Below are 21,601 nucleotides of genomic sequence, written 5' to 3'. Positions count from 1 at the left end.
CTGCCACCCGCTGCTCCCCTCAGCAGTGTACTTCGGTCCTTCTGCCTGCTCTGCTCCCCGCTCTGGCTCTGGTGAATTCTCTCACCCTCCCGCGCTTCTGACTGTACCCAGTACTTGTATAAATAAATAAATAAACAAATCTTTAAAAAAAAAAAAAAAAAACACCAAACTTTTAAATAAAGGCCTAAAAACACTTCTAATATGAAACAATAATTTGTATGCATTCATTTTCAAATCTGCTTATTCCAGGTTCAGGAGTGACCAGAGGTTATTCCCAGTAACTCAAGGTAGGAACCAACCTGGAGAGAATGCCCTTCCATTGCAGTCACACGCACACAAACACGCACACAACTGACACAAGTCAGACATACCATGCGCATCTTTGGGATATGACAGGAAATGATAGTATCCAGAGAAACCCACACAGACATGGGAAGAATGTGTAAACTCTACACGAAGGACAGTGGTTCCAGCTGGATATCACGGTATTTTCCCACATCAACATTAAAACAAGACAACACTGAACATATTCAAGAACCTGCTATAAAACAAAATACTAATCACCCGCTTTAGTTGAATAATAAGGTGGTGAGTATAAGGAAATGTAAATAAAAACTGCCCCAAAAGGATTATTAATCACCTACTAAATTAAGAAGAAACTCTTTTCAATTATATGATAAAATCATATTCAATATATTTGAAGAAAACAAGAAGATACAGCAGGAAGGGAGGGAAATCAAGACTAAATTATGATGTAATGTGTCCTACCTAGTATTTTAAAAGGAAAAATAAGTTTCTCACAAGAGTACATAACGCTTAACTGAGTTATGCTCTTATTCTGTCCCCAAATCTCCTGCGGGAATGATTCAAAATATGACCAGAAGATTTTGTTAGAAATTTCTTCTTTTGGAAACTGAGACATGTTAATTTACTAGGTCATGGTAATTACACACACACATCCAATCACACTTTTGTACGCTTTAAATATGTGCAATTTTGTCAACTATACCTCAATATAGCAGGAGAGGGAAAAAAGATGGATTATACTATCTGTATATTCAAAGAACATGGAAAGGGGATGAGGTGAGAAGGCATGAGACACACAGAAAAATAAATTATATACTTGCAAAGGCTTTCTAGAAGTCCAAATGAGAAATGGTTTAATTTAGTACCAAAAAAAGAGGATCGCTTTGCGAAACTGAGGAAAATGGCGCGCAATAGCAAAAACTGGTGTGTTGCATGTGTCATGTATCCTATACAAAGAGCATTTAAGGATAAGAATTTCTTAAAATTCTTACTAAATCATTAATCAGGATTAAAGTAGGAAACAGATAATACCTCAAGTAGGTTTCCCAGTAATCCTATTTTATTAAAAGAAATGAAATTATACCGTCTCAATCTGTACTCACTGTATTCCAGCTTCTTCCTCTTCTTCTTCTCTTTCAACTGCTCCTCCTCCTCCTTGACGCCCTCCTCTCCTTCTTCTCTCTGCTCCTCGCCCAAGGTATCATAATAGAGTGGATCACGCTGAGCAGCCTTCCTCTGGAAATGCTTAGGTTTGGAGCCCCCTTTCACAAGTACAACTTTTCTTTTTAAACAAGTGCAGCCAAACATGCAGTCTGGCCGGCGGCAATGAGCAGGCTGGCGTTTCTCCAAAGCTAGACTGGAACATACGCAACCCAATCGACAGAAGTCATTGTTGCATGGAGGGGCTCGTTTCCTTATGATTGTATGAATGGGTTTAGTTTTGAGCGATGCCTGGAGTTCAAATAGAAAATAGTACATCTACTAAGTCACCATCAGCACTCCCAACAAACTCCACACAGAGAGGAGAGAGATATGACTGATCTATATATGTGCACTATGACATATATAACATATCTATATATGACTCATCTAGTCATACACACTGGTTTGCCTTCTTCTCTGACTCAGTACTAATAGCACAGATTAGGACAAATTCAAAGGGCAAAACACAAACAGAACCAGGACTCTGAACAATCTCCCATTCTAATGCATAGAAGAGACAAGCAATAGTGTATTTTATTATAAGCTAATATATCAAATTTTAAGCTTGTTTCTTCAATAAAGTTTCACTGGAAAACAGTCAAGTCCATTTATTTAAATAATATTTAAGGCAGAATTAAGTAACTGCAACAGAGTATATGGTTTGAAAAGCCAAAAATATTTACTATCTGGTCTTTCACAGAAAGAGCTGGCTGATCCCTGCTCTACGGTAGTTAATAAAAAGGAAGTAGGATAATGTGTGCATGAAAATCTTTAGGAATCTTTAACAATAAAGGACACATTTTGTACTCAGTCCCAATATCAGATGACCTTTAGCTCTAAAATTTAATCACAGAATCTAAAAAATGGGAGGTATAAAAATTATTCATATTGTTGTACCATTCACATGCAGTAGAGGCTGCTAAGATGGATAGTACAATGATAAATGAAAAATTCTTAAAATTTGACAAAAGACAAACTTTTTCTCCATAGGTTCACTGTTTCTGGGATTTTCTGAGATTTAATATTTTTGAAGAATTTTCAGTTATTTTAACAAATTCAGCAAATGTACTTGCCAACATGCTGGAGAATAAAATTAGAGACTTTCAGAATGGCCAGCTGCCTTTATACATAAGAGGGTCATTATTCAAAAAGCAAAACTGTACTGTCCACTTCTGCTGGCTGCAGGGATATACGCTTGAGTGATAAAGGACAAGTGCGGAAGACATTGCCTCAGTTGTCAGTGAAGCAATTAAATGCCCAATCATCCTGCCAAAAAGCACCATTCCCATTTCCCCTCACTAACCTGATCTTTCTGGCCAAGCACTAACATGCTTCTGGAAAACAACACTTACTTGAGCTGTAAGCAGAGTTGTTAATGATACGTCTGCTCTCTCTTCAGTGATATAGGTCCTGGGCTTTCCTTCCCAGAGCGCACAGTCTTCCAGGTCCATTAGCTTCACCTGAGATTTAGACAAGCCTGGAGGGCGAGTTCCCTGTTGCTGCTGCTGCTGCTGCTGATGTGCCTGCCGCAAACTAATTTGCTTTGGAAATACACTTTCATCTAAACTTGATACAACGAAGTTATTCCCCTGATTTTCTGAGACGGTGCTTGAAGAGTTCTTGGTAACTTTATCTCCTGGACTCATATGAGTTTGTTTCTGCTTTGGTGAAACAGGGTATGGTAAAATAGATTTGTAAGATGATTTAGTTCGGCCACTGAGAGTTGCCTGTTTGTTTTGAGACTTCCCCTTTCGAGAGGCAAGGGGTACAGAATGAGGCTTCAAAGAGTAAGAGGTAGAAGGGGAAATGGTAGATTGCTTCTTCAGTACACTATCAAGCGTTCGTACATAGCTAGTACTCTTGGTGGGCAGCTGGTATACCACAGGAGATGTGGGAGCATTGGACGAGAACCCCATGCTTGTTTCCATCAGTTTGCCTTCATTTTCCAAATACTCATCTAGCTTATCACTACAGAATGCAGAACGGTTTTTCAGTGAACTTTCTGAGTTTCCACCTAGGAATAAGGAGACATAGATGCTTATAGAAGTCGAGGACGGATCTTTGGTATAGCAGAAAAATACACTAAAAGAGGTCAGGAACGTAACATTACAAGCCACTAAACTGTCCCTCCTGAGAAAGAAGGAAATATATAAAACCAAGTGAAAAGGCAGTATCATACACTTATTAAAATCCATTTTCGAAAATTACCTTATCCTAAAATTATCAAATTACATACATTTAGCACTAATTTTGTCAAATGCTAATAGTAACAACTAACATAAGAGTATTCAACCTCTGATAACTTATGACCTTAGTATCAAGGTCACGTGTAAGTAAAAACATTAAGAACAAAAATATACTTAAATCAGACCTCAACAGAATGTCAAAGAGTTAAAAGATTGTGACTCTGAGAGAAAGTGCAAGGCAAGGGGTAAGTCAGAAAAAAAAGAAGCATAAATTTTAGTTTTTAAGAAATAAAAAAACAAGCTTAGAAAAGAGACAAGCACTGCAGTATTTTAACACAATACAATGATCCAAAAAGGAGAAGAACTATTTTGGACAAATGGTAAATTTATCTGGTTAGAATATAAATTTTAAACAAATGCAATGGAAAAGGAAAAACGCCAAGAAAGGAGACCAATAGGCATGCAGTCAAAATGCTTGAATTAAAAGTTTACTTTGAAGCAGAAAGCTACTTGGGAATCACTATACAGCTCGGAATCAGATAGTTCTGAAATAATGCTTGAGAATGACGCTTTTATAACTTAGGAACAACAGAAATGAAGAGTAGTTAGAAAAGGCTGCAGGAATTATAATTGAAGTCTGACATAGCTTAAACCCCAGAATTGGGCCATGGGAACATAGAGAATGGATAAAAATTGGCAAAATGATTATTTTTAGTTTATTTTCAAGAATAGAAAGGGATAAAGAAAAACAACTTATTACCCTCAGTCCTAGATGCAGATGCACTATGAAACTTGCCCCTCCATCCCTTGATCTTGGTGAAGTCATTGGTTTTCCCTGTCCTAGAAACAAAGGGAAATCCAGCATCTAGAAAAGAAAAAGTAAAAGAGATGACGAAAATTCTAGCAAGGCAATATTTCATATCTAATCAATTAAAGTGTTATCTGAAATGCATAAATCATTAAGACTATTGCAATAGAGGTGATCCTGGTGGCACAGGTGTTAAAGTCTCAGTGCTAAGCTATATCAGCCACTGCTGCATGAGTTCCACCCCAGCCAGGGAGCTAACCCATATGGCACAGCAGACTCTCCTGTCTTGCCTGCTGCTCCCCACAACAGTGTATCTCAGTAGATCTGCCTGTTCTGCTCCCTACTCTGCCTCTGGTGAATCCTCTTGCCACCCCACCCCCAACACCTCTGGCCTACACCCCAGTTCTGTGTGCATAAATAAATATAAAATCTAAAAAAAAAAAAAAAGACTATAGCAATAGACAAAAGATTACTTTAGAATATCCTAAATGTCAAACAAAGGTTAACTCTTTATATCACAAGTTTCTTTGACTTTATAAATACTACATACTCACCAGGAGAAGCAGGATTGGTTCCTGTAAGGTTCCAAAAAGGAAAGCTATTAGCTGGAGCCAAAGGTAGTTGTACTCCCAAGTATTTAAGATCAATGCTCATTGTTGGATCCACCGAATTCAATTTTAAGCCAACTATAAGAAAAAAGGACCACAAATTTTATATATATATATATATATTTTTTTTTTTTTTTTTTGAACGTAAGGGGAGTTTGGGGGTTGGGGGATGGAAGGTTTAGCAGAGCTAGAAGAAATAGTTGAGAGCAAATATTATTAAATAAAAAGCAGATTTCAAGGTGGCCCCATGCTCACCCGACATTATAGTTGTGTGATCTCCCCCACGTCCACCTCCCCCTCCTTGAGTGTAGACACAGTCTGTGATTTGTTTTTTTTTTTTTAACTTTTTTTTTTTTTTTTTAATAGAGGCATGCTTTATTTATTTGTTTGCTGGTTTGTTTGTTTTGTTTTTGTTTATACATGCACTGGGTACAGTCAGAAGCGTGGGAGGGTGAGAGAATTCACCAGGGCCAGAGCGGGGAGCAGAGCAGGCAGAAGGACCGAAGTACACTGCTGAGGGGAGCAGCGGGCGGCAGGAGAGGTCTGCGCGCCATGTGGGACCCTCCTCCTGTGGCCGGGGAGCAGCCGGGGATAGAACCGGCGCCGCAGAGGCTGCGGGCAGCCTCGCAACCCAGCGCTCAACCGCTGCGCCACCGGGGAGGCCCTGTGATTTGTTTTTAAGTGATGGGGAAGTGGGTGGGTTATGTGTCTGTGATAAAAGTGACACTGTCCCCGATGTTGCTAGAGCTGCAAGGATGTAAATTCTGTCACCGCCTGAGGTAAAGTGGCAGCAGATCCCTCCCCAGTCAAATTTTTGATGAGAAGACAGGCCAGGCTGACATTTTGATTGCAGCTATGTGAAACCCTAAGCAGAAGATCCAGTTCAAGCCATGCCCACACTCCTGATCCAAGGAAGTAAGAGATAGTAAATATGTTTCAAGAGGCTAAGTTTGTGATGTTTGTTCAGCAGGAACAGGTAATATGGAAGCATAGCAGATTTCAGATCTTTTGTGCTTTAGCCCTTTGTGATTCAGCAACTTGCTAGGTCTTCTTGAAGACTGAGTTTTCTGACCTGGTTATGGCTAATTCTTTAATTAGTAGTGATATTTATGGTTAATTGAACTTGTAAGCAATTATGACTTATTTTTAGGTTAAAAGACAATCTTTTGGAAAAATACTTATTACAATTTATTTACTTTATATATCCTTACACAATTTTTTCTTGCTTCACATTTCACACAGAAGTATTGTCGATAAGAACTGATTTGGCTCTAAGTCATGTATTTTCACAGCTATATACTATTCCAGATTAGGAATATACTCCAATTTATTCACCATTTCCTACTGATGAGAATTAAGTTGGTTCCTATTTTTAACTATTACTAATAATGCTGCAATATAACTGTACACCTTGTGTATGAATGTACATCACACATGTGAGCACGTGTGAAAGCTTCTCTAGTTCATTTAACTTTTTCTTGTCATTAGCCCAGGAGTGGAATTGCTATGTACTGTAATGTGTCTAGCTTTCAATTGTATTGGACGTTCTGTCTATCCAAAAATATTTTGAATACCCTTCCTATTACTGTTAGTTTTTCACATTGTAACTTCTTTTTAAGTGTTAGGAAAAACTCACTTTCCAGCTTTCCTTGTAGTTTATTTATTTTTTTTTTTTTTAAGAGGCATGTTTTATTTATTTATTTATTTGTTTGTTTATACATGCACTGGGTACAGTCAGAAGCGCGGGAGGGTGAGAGAATTCACCAGAGCCAGAGCAGGGAGCAGAGCAGGCAGAAGGACCGAAGTACACTGCTGAGGGGAGCAGCGGGCGGCAGGAGAGGTCTGCGCGCCATGTGGGACCCTCCTCCAGTGGCCGGGGAGCAGCCAGGGATCGAACCGGTACGGCAGAGGCCGCAGGCAGCTTTGCAACCCAGCGCTCAACCGCTGCGCCACCGGGGAAGCCCTTTCCTTGTAGTTTATAAGCAGGGATGTGACAAAGGTTTTGACCATCTGAGGCATCGATGAAAACTTCAATTCAAAAGAGTAAGGAAAGGGACATTGTGCAGAACTACATATATGAGGGTGAAAATGTCTGGCCAAGTGAAAAACTTTCAGAGGTAAAAATAACCAAGGTCCTACCCATAGTATACTTTGTATAACACAGTGTATAGTATACAGTGTCGGTACTGAAAATGGTGCTACTGCTCCATTTTGTGGGCCTGCATGTATAAGCAGCATGGGAATGTAATTTGGGCATTCTTCCATATTGCGGGGTCCCAGGGTCTGTTTCTCTGGCCTTTTATGATAAAGAGTTAATGTGACACTCTTTAATAAATTCATATTCTATATTTCATCTGTAGAGGGGACTGACATTTGCAACTAAAAATTCTAACAGAGTTATTCTGAATCCTATGCAATGGTTTTTAAAAAAAAGGATAATTATATAACAAACAAGAAAAAAGATGCTTGTGTTGGAGGCAATCAGCACTATAGTTATTTACCTCCCCTTGTCTTGCCTACCCTTTGTGGGATCATTATCTCAAAAGCTTACTGTCACACTGTCAGAGAAGCCCATGAAACCAGCAAGGGATTGAAAATGGACCAATATGACTGTAGCTCCTATGGGCGCCAATCAGTTTCAAGCTTGCATCAATGCTGAAGGGCTCCTGGCATTTAGCACTGAAGCCCAACCTCAGCATATGTCAAGTTGGACACACTAGTACAGTTTCAGTTTTGAAACCACCAGTGTGAGATTGAAAATGAACCAGCACGGGATTGACGTGGGTTGAAATTGGATCAATTTGATTGGCGCTTGACCAGAACCAACCAAATAGCTGGGATTGAAGTCCCCACTCCCTCACTGCTCCTGGTGTTCAGTTTTGAAGTCCAACCTCAGTATAGGTCAGGTTGGGCCCACTGGTGCAGTTCAACCAGCACCAATCAAATAGCGGGGACTGTAAACAGACCAATCTGACTGGAGCTCTCATGGGTGTTAATCAACTTAAAAGGCAGGTATCCTGAAGAGTATATAATCCAGGCTCCAGTCAGCTTCAAAAAAGTCAGTCAGATTGGTCTGGACTCTTTCCTTGGAAGAACTTTGTAGAGCCGAAACACTGATTCTTGCCCTCTGGCACCACTCCTTCACAGACCTGACCTCCTATTCTGTTTCCAACATCACCTGCTTAATGACATTGGTCCTGTGCTAGGTGTTTCTTAAAGAGCTGTTTCTTGTTAGGCTTATGCCCAGCATTTTGCAGAATTATAACACTGGTTCACTTCTGAGATGTCTAGAACCACCACCTGGTGGTGTTGCCTTTGGTGCTGTCCAGGCTGATGTTCAGTGCCACCTGAACAGCCTTCAGATTGCTGTTACTAATTGCAGTGGTGTCGCCACAGACAGACCTTCGCTGAGACCTTCAACCTTCCAGACCTTTGCATCTGATCTCTGCTTCAAACCATTACCTGGCTACTGCAAGTGCTTCTGGCCCTGCTTCTATCTCTTTCCCATTTCTCTATCTCTCTTTTGTAAATAAATCTTGTAGCCATTGACCCTAAGCCTGAGTCATATCATGTGCCTGCAGATGTAAGCACATGGGTAAGAACCACAACTGTGACATTTCTGCCTCCCCACCTTTGCATAGTTTCAACACAATCATAGATAACCATGTGGAACAATGCTCTAGCTGGGAATCTGTGGACTAGATATTGCCAAATTACTCTCAATTTATACTCCCTCTAATAGGAGTTGAGAGTTGTTGCTGATCCACATTCTTCCTAACATCTGATATTACTGAACTTAAACTGTTCCATTCTTACTGGTATAAATTTATATCCTATTTTGTTCTTAAATTGTGTTTTTCTACTGTTAGTGACAGTCATTTAATTTGGATTTCCTCATTGATGCATAACTGGCTTCATATCACTAAACAAGAAAGCCTGTAGATTTTAACAAAACTGAATCTAAAAGTAGTTCAGAGTATTATGCATCACAGATATAAGTCATTCAAAGTCTATGTACAGTTTCCAATAAAAACTTTACAAAGTCCTGGTTCCTTTAAAGGTAGGTTACTAGTCCCAAATTCTTATGGCTAATTTTTGTATCCTCCACACAGAACTTAACAAAATATGGCCATTCTGTTTCAACTTGCAATTTATCATTTTAATTTTACTTAATCAGAGGCTGTGATTAAAGCTAACATCTTAAAACATCCCTCTGTTTCCAATCAATTGGGAGGAAAATATTATGAATCAAAATAACTGAGTCCTTCTCATGTCTCTAAACTTGAGCTTCCTTATTAGTAAAGTAAAAATACCAATTCACCACATTGGATTTTATCATTTAAGAATTTAATTGCACCTTTTCTGTGAAATATTCTTTAATATAGATGAGAATAGAGATAAAGACATTCCCCAGACATCATGGGGAAGTTTAAGTGTTATGCTTTTCCAGCTGACTTATTAATAGTTACATTAGGGGCCTTCCTCCCTGGCACAAGGGATTAAGTCTCAGCACTATGAAGTTATTAGCAGCCACTGCAGCACAAGTTCAATCCCCAGCCAGGAAGCTAATCCACATGGCACAGAAGACCTCTGCTCCCCTCAGCAGTGTATTTCAGTAGACCCACCTGTTCTGCTTCCCATTCTGTCTCTGGGGAATCTTCTCACCACCACCACCACCACCACTACACCTCTGGCCTACACCCCAGCTCTTGCATGCATAAATAAAATAAATCTCTAAAAAATTTTTTTAAATGGTTACTATAGGATACAAAGCCCTATGACAGTAAACAATAAGAAATGGGACTTGAAAAGTCCAAGGCAATCTGGTAAAACTTTACCAAGAAGGGTGTAATTATTAAGTTAAAGCAAGTACAAGTTAACTAAGAGAGATAGGAAAGGAAAAACAGTGTGGAACCAGAAAGGAAGATAGTGCAGAAATTCAAATGAGAACTGAATTCTATGTAATTAGTAAAACGAAATAGTATAGTAATTTAAAAGGAGAAAAATACCCCATGTTGTTGTTGTGGACAAAAACTGCCAGAACCAGGTCTCCCTGGTGGCACAGTGGTTGAGCGCAGGGTTGCAAGGCTACCCGCAGCCTCGCGAGGCTAACCGCAGCCTCTGCAGCGCAGGTTTGATCCCCGGCTGCCGGGCAAGGGGTCCCCATGGTGCGCAGACCTCTCCTGCGGCCCGCTGCTCCCCTCAGCAGTGTACTTCGTCAGTCTGCCTGCTCTGCTCCCTGCTCTGGCTCTGGTGAATTCTCTCACCCTCCCGCACTTCTGACTGTACCCAGTGCTTGCATAAATAAATCAATCTTTAAAAAAAAAAAAAAAAAACTTCCAGAACCACCCAAAGAGAAGTTAGAAAGGAATTAAGTTTTAAAAATGTACTCATACAGGCAAGTAGGTAGACAAAATGCAGGCACATACAATCAAATTTAAAGACTGTTTTTCTAACAGTTTTTTCCCTCTCAGTTTTTACTTGTGTATTCCAAACTGCCACTTCCAGCCCCTCCACCCCGCCCAAAGTAATACCAATTCCTAAGAATAAAAACCAAATTTATTTTAAATATATGGATCAATAATTTTTAAAGTCCTCCAAGTATAGAGGTCAATGGAATATGGTCATTTTTTAAGGTAATTCTTGATTTAATTTATATAGACTAAAAATATTTTCTCTACAAGAAAATCCTTCCCAAAGTAACAGTATGTGTGACCCGTTTACTGGTTTTATATGAATAACTTCAGCTTGCAGAAAATAAGATACTTAAACAAAGCACAGACAACATATACCAAAAAAACCTAAAATCCTCTCTATATGACAATTCAAATTAAATCATACTCCTAAATGTTTTTTGCCATTTTACCATATTAGTAACTACTTCTTTGCACATATAATTATACCATTATAAAAGAGAGCCATAAAGATAGTACTGAAAAAAAAGACAGCCTTTAGAATTGAGGGCAAAATCACTTAATAAACTGTAGCAAAAATAGCCCTTCCTCTAGCTAAAGTCATTAATAAATAAAGTATCCATAAAAATACACTCAAGAGGAATGAAAACCTACACAACAGGTTAATATAGGAGAAAAGCAGATAAAATTAAGAAAAACTCCAGTTAACCATTAATTTAACACTATATTCAGAATATAATTTAATAACTAAATGGCAAAGAGTTCTAGAAAATTACTATGAAAGAATTGAGCCTGAACATTGACAAGTTCATATTGATAAAAATGATTGAATAAACAAATAGTTGAGAAAGGACACATCTCTGGTGCCTAAGAATTTCAAATAATACATACAATTACTTCTCCCTCAAGAAAATGGATGGAACATAACTCCCACTAATTAAGTGTGGGTTATACATAGTGACTTCCTTCCTAAGTATTCAGCATGGAAAGGTGAGTGACAAATTGGGTTTTTAACATGTACCCTTGATATGATAGGATTAGAATGACACATGATCTCTAAGGTTTTCCACTCACAAATATATAATACCAGTCTAATCATGAAAAAATATCAGAAAAATACCAAAAGAGGGACATTATACAAAATACCTGGCCAGACATTCTCAAAATTGCCAAGATCACTAAAAACAAAGAAAGTCTGAGAAACTGTCCCACTCAAAAAGACCCTAAGGAAACATATTAAATATAATGTGATTTCTTAGATGGAATCCTGGACCAGAGAAAGGTAAAAACTAAAAATTCAACTGTGGCCTTCCTGGTGATTAAGTCTCAGCGCTGACACCTCCATGACCTAAGTTCGATCCCAGCCAAGTTGCTAGCCTACATATGGCACAGCAGATCTCTCCTATCTCACTCACTGCTCCCCTTAGCAGTGTATTTCTGTAAATCCGCCTGTTCTGCACCCTACTCCATTTCTGGTGAATCCTCTCAACCCCTGAACCTTTGGCCTACACCTCAGTTCTTCTACACAAAAAACTGAAAATTCAAATAAAGCATGGACTTCAGTTAAAAATAACATATCAATACCAGTTTATTAACTATAACAAGTATACTACACTACTTTCAGATGTTAACAGGAAATTCGGTGTAGAATATATAAAAACTCTATTATGTTCCCAATTTTTCTGCATATCTAAAATTTTCCTAAAATCAAAAGATTATTTAAAAATTGACATAGAATTTGACTTGACTGCCAATGAAGTAGAAATGATTTTACTAAAAAACCTTGAAGTTCAAATAGAGACAATTTCAGGTTGATAAAGACTTAGAAAGTCAACCAATTTGGATGTACAACGATAGGGTAGGAGACAGAAAAACATAGTACTATGGAAACCAAAATTAAGAACCTATTTTATTTCAGCAGCAAAACTACCATCAATAACAACAAAACATCTTCTCAGGCTTAAATGTTTCTTCCACAGTATCAAGGCAAGCTCAAATAGCTCTTCAAGTTTTTCAAGCATTTTGCAGCTCAAAAAAGATTTTTAAAAGCTTACCTTTTAGAGAATAAAACTCAAAATAAAGAAATATGACATTAGTGAATTAAAATATGGAAAGTTACTTCAAGTGTAAGAAGGACCCAGAAAAGCAAGTCCATTATCTTCAGAGAGGGAGTGTCAGCATCACTTAATTACTACATTTAGCTACAATAATTTACTATTTTGAAATTGTTTAAGTCTAGCTTTTTAGAGATAAGTAAAGGAAATCTGCCAAGACAGAACAAAGGAAAAAAATCCAAAATAAAACTCTACTTTATACACTTTATGAATATTAAGTACCACATGGATTACAGATTTATCTTTGAAAAAAATAAAACTATGTAAGAATGCAGCTGAATAATTTTAACTTTACGAAAATTAAGTAAAAACCAGAACGTAACACCAAATGCAGAATCTATATGACAAGTGAAATTGATCGCTCACAGGCGTGTTTTGTTTGGCTCAGTGTCTTCAAAACTTTGCCAAAAATATATATATATATATATCAGTTGCCACCACAAAAAAATTGGCCGACATTATATAAAAATACTGACTTAAAATCTTACTGAATAATGGGACTATCTGAAAATACAGAGCCCATATTTCCAAGTAACAATAATCCACTAAAGTGGCTGCCCCTTTAGAAGAAACACCAGTGCTCCAATTCACCAGAATCCTACCTTATCACAGAATTCAGGCTAATTGCACTTTATATATGCTACCTTCTTAGTTTCAATCAGCATTTGACTTTGAAATGTCATTTTACAGGAAAACATTACAAATTTGACTAATATGTCCATAAGGAAAGGGAAAAACTCAAATCTTAGTTAACCTGGATTAATAACAGGCAAGCCAATCAGACAAAAGAGTAGCAGGGAATGCTAAATGTATTTAAGTCTAGAATCAAGATTAAAACAAATGAGGAGGGGCCTCCCTGGTGGTGCAAGGAGTTAAGTCTCAGCACTATGAAGCTATCACAAGCCACTGCAGCATGAGTTCGATTCCCAGCCAGGGACCACTCCCACTATTCCCCTCAGCATTGTATTTCAGTAGACCCCCCCCATTCTGCTCTCCACTCTGTCTCTGGTAAATTCTCTCACCACCACCCCAACCTCTGCCTATACCCCAGTTCTTATATACATAAATAAAAACAAATCTTTGAAAATAAAACAAATGAGGAATCTGGCCTGAAATAACACAATATAAATGTTATAATACTTACACATTATCAGAGTACATAACTAACCAAAATTGGAAGAGAAAAGAGGGAAAAGAGAAAAAAATCCAGGAAAATCCAGAGTATTATTTAAGTAAAACAGCACAAGTAAAGCTCACAATAAATAATAGCAAATGTTACAACCAGCAAGAGTATTATGATATGACTGAGTGGTCATTACAATTCACAGTACCCAGTCCTTACCACCTGGATTGAGATTTGTACGTTTTAGATCATACTCAGACACACAACCTTACATTAAAGGAAAAATTCTTCAAGAATTAACATCTGATTTAGAAGCTGAAGGACTGCTTTATAAACCAACTTTTCATCTATTAGCATATAATGCTTAGACTCATACAGATAATTTACGTAAGTCAGCTAGAAAGTCATTTGGAAAGAAAATTAACTATGAATTGAAAACTCAATAAAGTACTCCAAGAAGTAAACCTAAAATGAAGGATACAAGAAACTAAAACTTGGGATATGACTTTTTTCGTTTACAATGCAAATAGAAAAATCAATAATTACAATACTAGCCATAAGTATAGATTTTTTTTTAATTAAGGAACATAAATCAAGATCAAACTATTACTACCTACTGGACATAATGAAAATTTTAAATCCAAAGCAATGATGAAATATATAAACATAAAACATGTTTACAGTCACACAATGAAGAAAGTATTTTTCTATTTACACACCTAGATATATTACTAAGTATATATAAAATAACTAGAACTTCCCCTTCCAAAAACAAACAAAAAAATCACTGAAATAAAAGCAACTAAAACTTAAAGATGAGAAACAGATAAACATTGGGCAATAAGAAAGGGAAAAGCCCGCTTTCTTATCATGGTAATCTTTTTAATGAAAAGCTAAAACAGTATCTTCTGAGTTAGAAAGATTTCTTTTAGCCTATAAAAGAACTAGACGTACTTTTAAATTTAAGGAGGAATGATGGATGCCCAGGAGAGAAAAGTACAAGTTGACAGAAACAAATTAAATCAAGGAGAGAAGAAAAAAGGGGAAAACTAAGAGGAGGAAAGGAGTAAAAGGAAATGGGGATGTGCACGAAGAGGAGGGAAGGAGAAGCAAAATTAAAAGCTGGCTTGTATATTTTTTAGAAAGTATTACCTTCTTGAAGACCAGGATGTATCACCTGCTTATGCCGCAAGGTCTTCAAATCTTCTATCAGTTCCTTTTCCAACTGGGAAATTCTTGCTCTGCAAACTACTCAGAAAACAATGATAAAATAAGTTACTGTCCACTACAGAAGAATGAACATTACATCTGTCACTTCTACAGCCAATATCTCTCTTTTTATAGTGTTACATAATACCTGCGTCGTTTGTCGTTGGTGTCTGAAGACTAGAGGGTTCTTCTGTTGTCCCATCAACTGCATGAATGTCCAGAGCTTCCTGTATTAAAAAAAAAAAGCAAATCATATAAAAGTTTAAAAATAAACCAGAAACATTTCTTTTTGATACTTTTGATATTTATTTTCTAAATATTCCACATTAGCATCATTTTAATAATCAGAAAGGGAAGATGAGAACAAAAATATAAACATTGTATGCTGCAGCTTAATGGCCTACAACTGCCCTTATGCAAATCTGCATACTGGTTTTTTAGAGCCATGTAAAGATAGTTACTCAGCAATTAATGAGGGGGAGAAAGACCAGAGAGAGAATTCAACCTCTGCACAGTCAGAAAGGCTAGATAAAGACATAAAAACCTAAAAGAAGCTAATCCTACAGACTGAGTAAAAGATGTACAAGGCAGAATTAATCAGACTACTAATACTTGGTTCTCCAATGGCACGCTGTTATTCCTGGTAAGAATCAGGATAGGGTGTCCCTAAACAGTACATTTTTCATGTATTTATCTTTTTAAAGTCCCCAGTGATGAAAATACCACTGACTGCCAAAGATTTTAAAAATTCATAAAGTGAGATTGAAGCAAACAATGTTTTAAATCTATTCCAATAAAATGTTCCAGTTAACTAAACCAACCATTTTGGAGATACCCCCCATCCCAGGAACACCCTCACAAATGTATGCATGCACAAAAAGTAACTATCAGCCACTATACAATTCAAGAACAACTTTTGACCACTGAAAGAATGCTGAATGTCACTCTTACCTTCGATTCAAAGGAAACAAACAGAACACCATCCACATCTTCCAAATCAGGCTTCACATCTGGAAAGGTACTCCCTGGGCCCAGTGGAGTGCTCCTTGTAGAAGTTAAAGATTTTCCTGTGTTTTTAGGTGGTCGCCCTGCCTTAGAGAGTTTCAATTTTCGTGGCCTTCCTCTTTTTCCAGGGACAGTTGGAGAGGCATTCTGACTAACATTCACAACCTTAGAGGACGCTGAAATCTTAAGCATAGTTGTTCTCTTTCTGCCCAAGTCCTCTTTTCCTAAAAACGAGTCCCCTGCTGAACTCTTGGAACAGTCAAGTATTCTTTCTGCGGCATTGCTGTCAGATAGATCAGGATATTTCCACTGATGTTCTTTAAATGAGGGATATTTGTGCACCACTCTGAGATCTGGTGAATGTTTTCTAAGATCGTTTTCGGATTCCTTGCCTGAACAGAAGCCTGTCTCACTGTTATTGTCAATGTATGCAGGCAAGTAGTCTAACTCTGTCAACATAGATTTATCCTTCCGAGATGGGGAAAGCATGTTATCAGGGAGTTCAGAAATCTTCACTGTGCTTTTGGTGACAGCACAAGGCTCCAAATAAACTACTGGCATCTTTCCAGCATCTAATTTGAACATTTTAGCTTTAGCCACACCTGATGGACTGTTGGGTAGCCACTTAGAAGACTGATGGTCAGCTTCCAGGTTATCAACTTTATTGTGCCTCTTTAGCTGTTTCTCCAGGATAGGATCATCATCACTATTTGAGTAGACATCTGTTTCCTCATCTGTCTCTTCCTGTTTCACAGTGACCCCTTCAGGGCACTCACCAAGTTCATATTCATAATCATCTAGGGGCTCCTCTTTAATGACAACATTGAAGCTTCCATTAGGATCTAATGATGAGGCTACACGGGCGCTGTCTTCAAAATTGTTGGCTACAAGACTGGAGAAACAGGGAAAGGAAGGGTAAAAAGGGCAAAGCTATGCATAAATAACACTCAGGAGGGGAATAAATTATTAGACCCTAAACAACACATCAGATTTCATGAATCATTGCTCAAAAACACTCTGTAACATAACAAGGTGCTCAAAAGCAGTATATAAACATCAGATTTTTACATTTTCTGTCAATTTCTCACACGAAGTATTTCTTTTAACAAGTGATCCACTTAGCACTAAATCAAACAGCAAACTATAACATATATTCCTAACAGTATTTTTCAAATGAACTTTTAGAAAGATGGCACTCACCAATAAAGCAAAATGTCCATTACAAGAACTATAATAAATGTTATGAAGAAGCTTTCAAACTACAACCTGATGTTTTCCCCTTCTTTTTTAGTTGGTATAAAATTCATAACATACAACATAACATTTTAATCATGTTAGGAAGCACAAAGCAGTGGTTTGTTTTGTTTCTACGTTTGCAATATGTTCACAAAGTTGTTGCTGGGTAAATTTCCACTTTAAAATTGAAAAACTCAGGGCCTCCCTTGTGGCTAGAGGTTAAAAGTCTCAGCGCTATCACCGCTAAGGCCTGAGTTCCATCCCTGGCCAGGGAGCTAACCCATATAAGATGCAGCAGGCCTCTCCTGTCTCGCCTGCTGCTCCCTTTAGCAGTATATTTCAGTAAATCTGCTTGTTCTGCTCCCTACCCTGTCTCTGGTAAATCCTCTCACCTTCACCACCCCCGTACCTATGGCCTACACCCCAGTTCTTCTATGCAAAAATTGTAAAGAACCCAGCATAGTTCTTCCAAAAGAAAACAGTAGAGCAACTGAAGGCAAACACATACAACCCAGGTAAACTTAGTATTAATAACTCATTTTAGTTTCTCTAGTCTCCCAATTAACCACTGAAAACATATAAGCTGTACCAATGTACTTTCAGAATAGATGTGTCAGAAGTACTCACTAAAATGATTAAAGTCATTGTCTTTATAAAATTTTCATGTAACTAAAATATGTACAAATATTCATTACATTAACGTGTATTTACTGGTTCCTTTTACCACTTGCTTACTTGAAAGTCCTTCAGTGACAGACTTCCAGTTAGAATGTGGGAAAACCACATCACTTCTGCCATAACAAGGAAAACATTGGATATATTTAACACTCTATTTTTCTTTAAAGCCATTGAAGACCTCTGGATGCAAGCTAAATCTAAATGAACTGAATTGCAGAGAAGTAGCTTTCCTTGGGTGACCATAGATTGCTATGGCTTTCAACCCTGAGTTGAAGCTTTTACACTCCCTGAAGCACAAACAAGCAGAGAAAAAATCAGCTATAGGCAAAGGATCTTTGCTGGGACACACACACACTTCTCATGTGTAAATATGGGCAGATTAGAATCTGTAGCACCCACAACAGAAAACTATTAGTCTGTGCCCCCAACATATGATCCTCCAGGGGACTTGTGCATAATAAGCAGGAGAGATGCAGGAAGCTTGGCCTGAAAACATATTTTGTAGTCTCCCAGCACTTAGATCTCCTTTGAGAGAGGAGCCCAATTCCACCCTTAACACATCTGAAACTCAAGGAGAGTTAAAATTTACTGAAGTAACTTACACAGACAGTGGAGGGGGCGGGGGGGGGAATGGGGAATGGTGGAGAAGAGTGTCAGAGATTAGTGAGGCATCGTCAAATAATCTCACATATTAGTAAAATCAAATAATCTAACATATTAATACATGTGCTTTCTAAAAAGGCAGGAGATAGGAAAAACACTTTTTAAAGAGAAAATGAACTTAAAAGTGAAAGATTTTTAACTCACAGATCCAAGAAACTCAGCAAACACCAAAGAGAACAAATATAAAGCCACAGCTAGAAACATGAAGATCAGGCTGCTAAAAATTAACGATCGAGGGCCTCCCCAGTGGTGTAGCGGTTAAATGCTGGCTTGAGAAGCTGCCCGCAGCCTCTGCAGCGCCAGTTTGATCCCTGGCTGCTCCCCGGCCACCAGAGGAGGGTCCCACATGGCGCGCAGACCTCTCCTGCCGCCCGCTGCTCCCCTCAGCAGTGTACTTCATCCGTCTGCCTGCTCTGCTCCCCACTCTGGCTCTGAATTCTCTCACCCTCCCGCGCTTCTGACTGTACCCAGTGCTTGTATAAATAAATAAATAAATCTTTAAAAAAAAAAAAAAATTAACCATCGGAGAAGACCCTGAAAAGTAGCAGAGGAAAAGCGTTACAGGGCAACCCCAATGTGAAATGGGTGGGCCTGACTGTGATTCCTCACCTGCACGCTTAAAAGGGACTTAGAATGAGACTCAACTGCAGGCACACACGAAAAGGTTAACAGAGGGTTTATTTACAAAAAGGGGAAATGAAGAAATGAGTAACTCAATGAGATAAATTGGTAAATGTGTCCTACCAGTTCTGCTGAGCTGGGACCCCAATAGCATGCTGTAAAACTGACTAAAAACCAAGGGTCCCCCAAGACCCACATGTCTGGTTATATACCAAGCCTGGCTGCTTAATTCCACCCTCAGTTCCCAGGAATCCTCCCTTCAGTGGTGATGACATCATGGGATTTGTAGTCCTTGGTGTCTTGGATCTCTCTGATCTGGGGTGGGAGTAGGGTCCATAAAACCTCTGTGGAGTTTGTTCAGGATACCCTCTCCCCCCCCCCAAAAAAGACATATTACACTGGCAAAACAGTAAGAATAACAGGCTAACTACTCACTGGGGAACAATGTAAATCAGAAGACAATCAAAGGAAACCCATCATAAAGCATTCAAAGTCCATTGAGCATTCTAGACCTGGCATGTCTTCAGAACTGAAGGTATTTTCATTTGGCTGAGAAAATTCAGACTGCACAAAAAATACTATCTTATAAGATCAGGAAAAAAGACGTTAGCTCTCATCACTACTATTCAATTGTACAGAGGTTCTACCAGAATGATCTGACATGAAAAAGAAATGAAAGACATTCAGACTGAAAAAGTAGTAAATTTTCTATTATGATTTCATATATAGGAGAAAACCACTGAACTAAACAATGAGTTCAGCAAGATTTCAGGATCCAAGATCAGTATACAGACAAAATAAACAAAACTGTATTTCTGCACATATGAAATTACAAAAATTAAAGAAAGAAGATAATTCCATTAAAAATAGCATCAGCAAGAATAAAAAATACTTAGGAATAAATTTAACCAAAGAGAGTAAAAACTTGTATGCAGAAAATGAAACACCTTGTTGAAAGAAAACTAAAGAACTAAACAAAAGGATAAATATAGCCATTGTTTATGTGCTGTAAGACTTAATATTGGTGAAACAGCAATAGTCCCTGAAAGAGATCTATAGATTCACCACCTGGGATTTTTGTGGAAATTAATAATGTGATCCTACAATTCACATGGAAATGCAAGCAACCCCAAAACATCCAAAACAATCTTAAAAAATAGAAAAATATTCTGAGGGATCATACTGCCCAATTTCAAAACTTACTACAAAAGCTATAGTAATCAAAACAGTGATATTGACATAAGGCTAAACATACAGATCAGCTGAAAAGAAATTCCAAATCCAGCTATAAGGACCTATTTATATTAATTGATTTTCAATTACCAACAATGCCAAGATAATTCAATGGGGAAAGAATGGATTTATTAATATCCAGCTTTTCCCACACGATATTCATAACAACATTAATCATACTAGTCAAAAAGTGGAAACATCCTTAATGTCCATGAACTGATGAATGGGTAAATAAAATGTGATGTGATACAGCCATACAATCCAATATTATTCAATAATAAAAGGAATGAAGAGCAGATACATGAAACAACATGAATCCCGAGAACACGATGCTAACTAAATAAAGCCAAGCACAAAAGTCCACATATTACATGATTCCATTTACATGCAGTATCAAAAATAAATCCATCAAGATTAGTGGCTGCATATGGTTAGGGCAGCACTGAGGTCTGGCTGAGGGAAAACAAGGAGTACTGGTCGTGGGGACAGAGTTATGTTGAGGGTGATGAAAAACTCCTAAAAATGACCGTGTTCATGGCTATGTAATTCTGAGTATACTAAAGCCTCTTAAGTGTACACTATGAAAGAATGAGTTTTCTGGCAGTGAATTATATCTCAATTTTGCAAAAGTTAAGGAAATACTGAAGGAAGTTCTTCAGAATCACAGGACACAAATCAATATGAAAATGGTTCCAAGAGTGAATGAAAAGCCCCAGGAAAAAAAAACACATTTGAGTAAATATAAAAATATATTTTTATGTATTTCTTTGAAATGACTACTATTTAAAGCAAAATGTTTTGAGGTTTACAGCAGAGGTAGTCACAAATAGACATGAACTATAGGGAAATTAGTAGTTAATGTATTGTTGCAATATTAACTCAATTCACTTGATAAGGATGCATCTGTAATTGCTTTCATAAGGATATGAACTGAACTGTGTCCCTCCCAAAGTCCTAAGTTGAACCCCTAGCCCCCAATATGACTGTACATGCAATCAAGATCTTGAGGAGCTAATTAAGACTAAATAAGATCATAGGGTGGTCCGCCCCATTCTAGGTGAGGACACAGTTAGAAGACAGCTGGTCTTTAAGTGAGGATGAGAGCTTGCAACAAATAAACCTTATCAAAACTATTATCTTGGACGTTCCAGCCTCCAAAACCGTGAGTAAATTTTTGTTGGTTAAGCTACACAG

At 37.9% G+C, this 21,601-nt stretch overlaps 1 protein-coding gene across 17 annotated transcripts in view; it reads right to left on the bottom strand.

Moving 5' to 3' along the window:
* Positions 1–21,601, bottom strand: part of MGA (MAX dimerization protein MGA) — a 131,476-nt gene that overhangs the window by 45,894 nt on the left and 63,981 nt on the right. For all 17 annotated transcript variants that reach the window (XM_037502266.1, XM_037502265.2, XM_037502264.2 and 14 more), the window contains exons 3-9: positions 15,923–16,868; positions 15,120–15,198; positions 14,915–15,010; positions 5,058–5,189; positions 4,456–4,560; positions 2,862–3,523; positions 1,410–1,758 (exon numbers count right to left, since the gene is read on the bottom strand). In XM_037502266.1, coding sequence (XP_037358163.1) covers positions 1,410–1,758; positions 2,862–3,523; positions 4,456–4,560; positions 5,058–5,189; positions 14,915–15,010; positions 15,120–15,198; positions 15,923–16,868 — 2,369 coding nt within the window. The remainder of the gene's footprint in view (positions 1–1,409; positions 1,759–2,861; positions 3,524–4,455; positions 4,561–5,057; positions 5,190–14,914; positions 15,011–15,119; positions 15,199–15,922; positions 16,869–21,601) is intronic.

The sequence above is a fragment of the Talpa occidentalis genome, unplaced genomic scaffold, assembly GCF_014898055.3.
Source record: "Talpa occidentalis isolate TD23 unplaced genomic scaffold, MPIMG_talOcc4v2.1 talOcc4.11, whole genome shotgun sequence".
NCBI lineage: Eukaryota > Metazoa > Chordata > Mammalia > Eulipotyphla > Talpidae > Talpa > Talpa occidentalis.
Note: the sequence above shows the minus strand (reverse complement) of the source record. Positions and strands in the feature narration are given on the sequence as shown.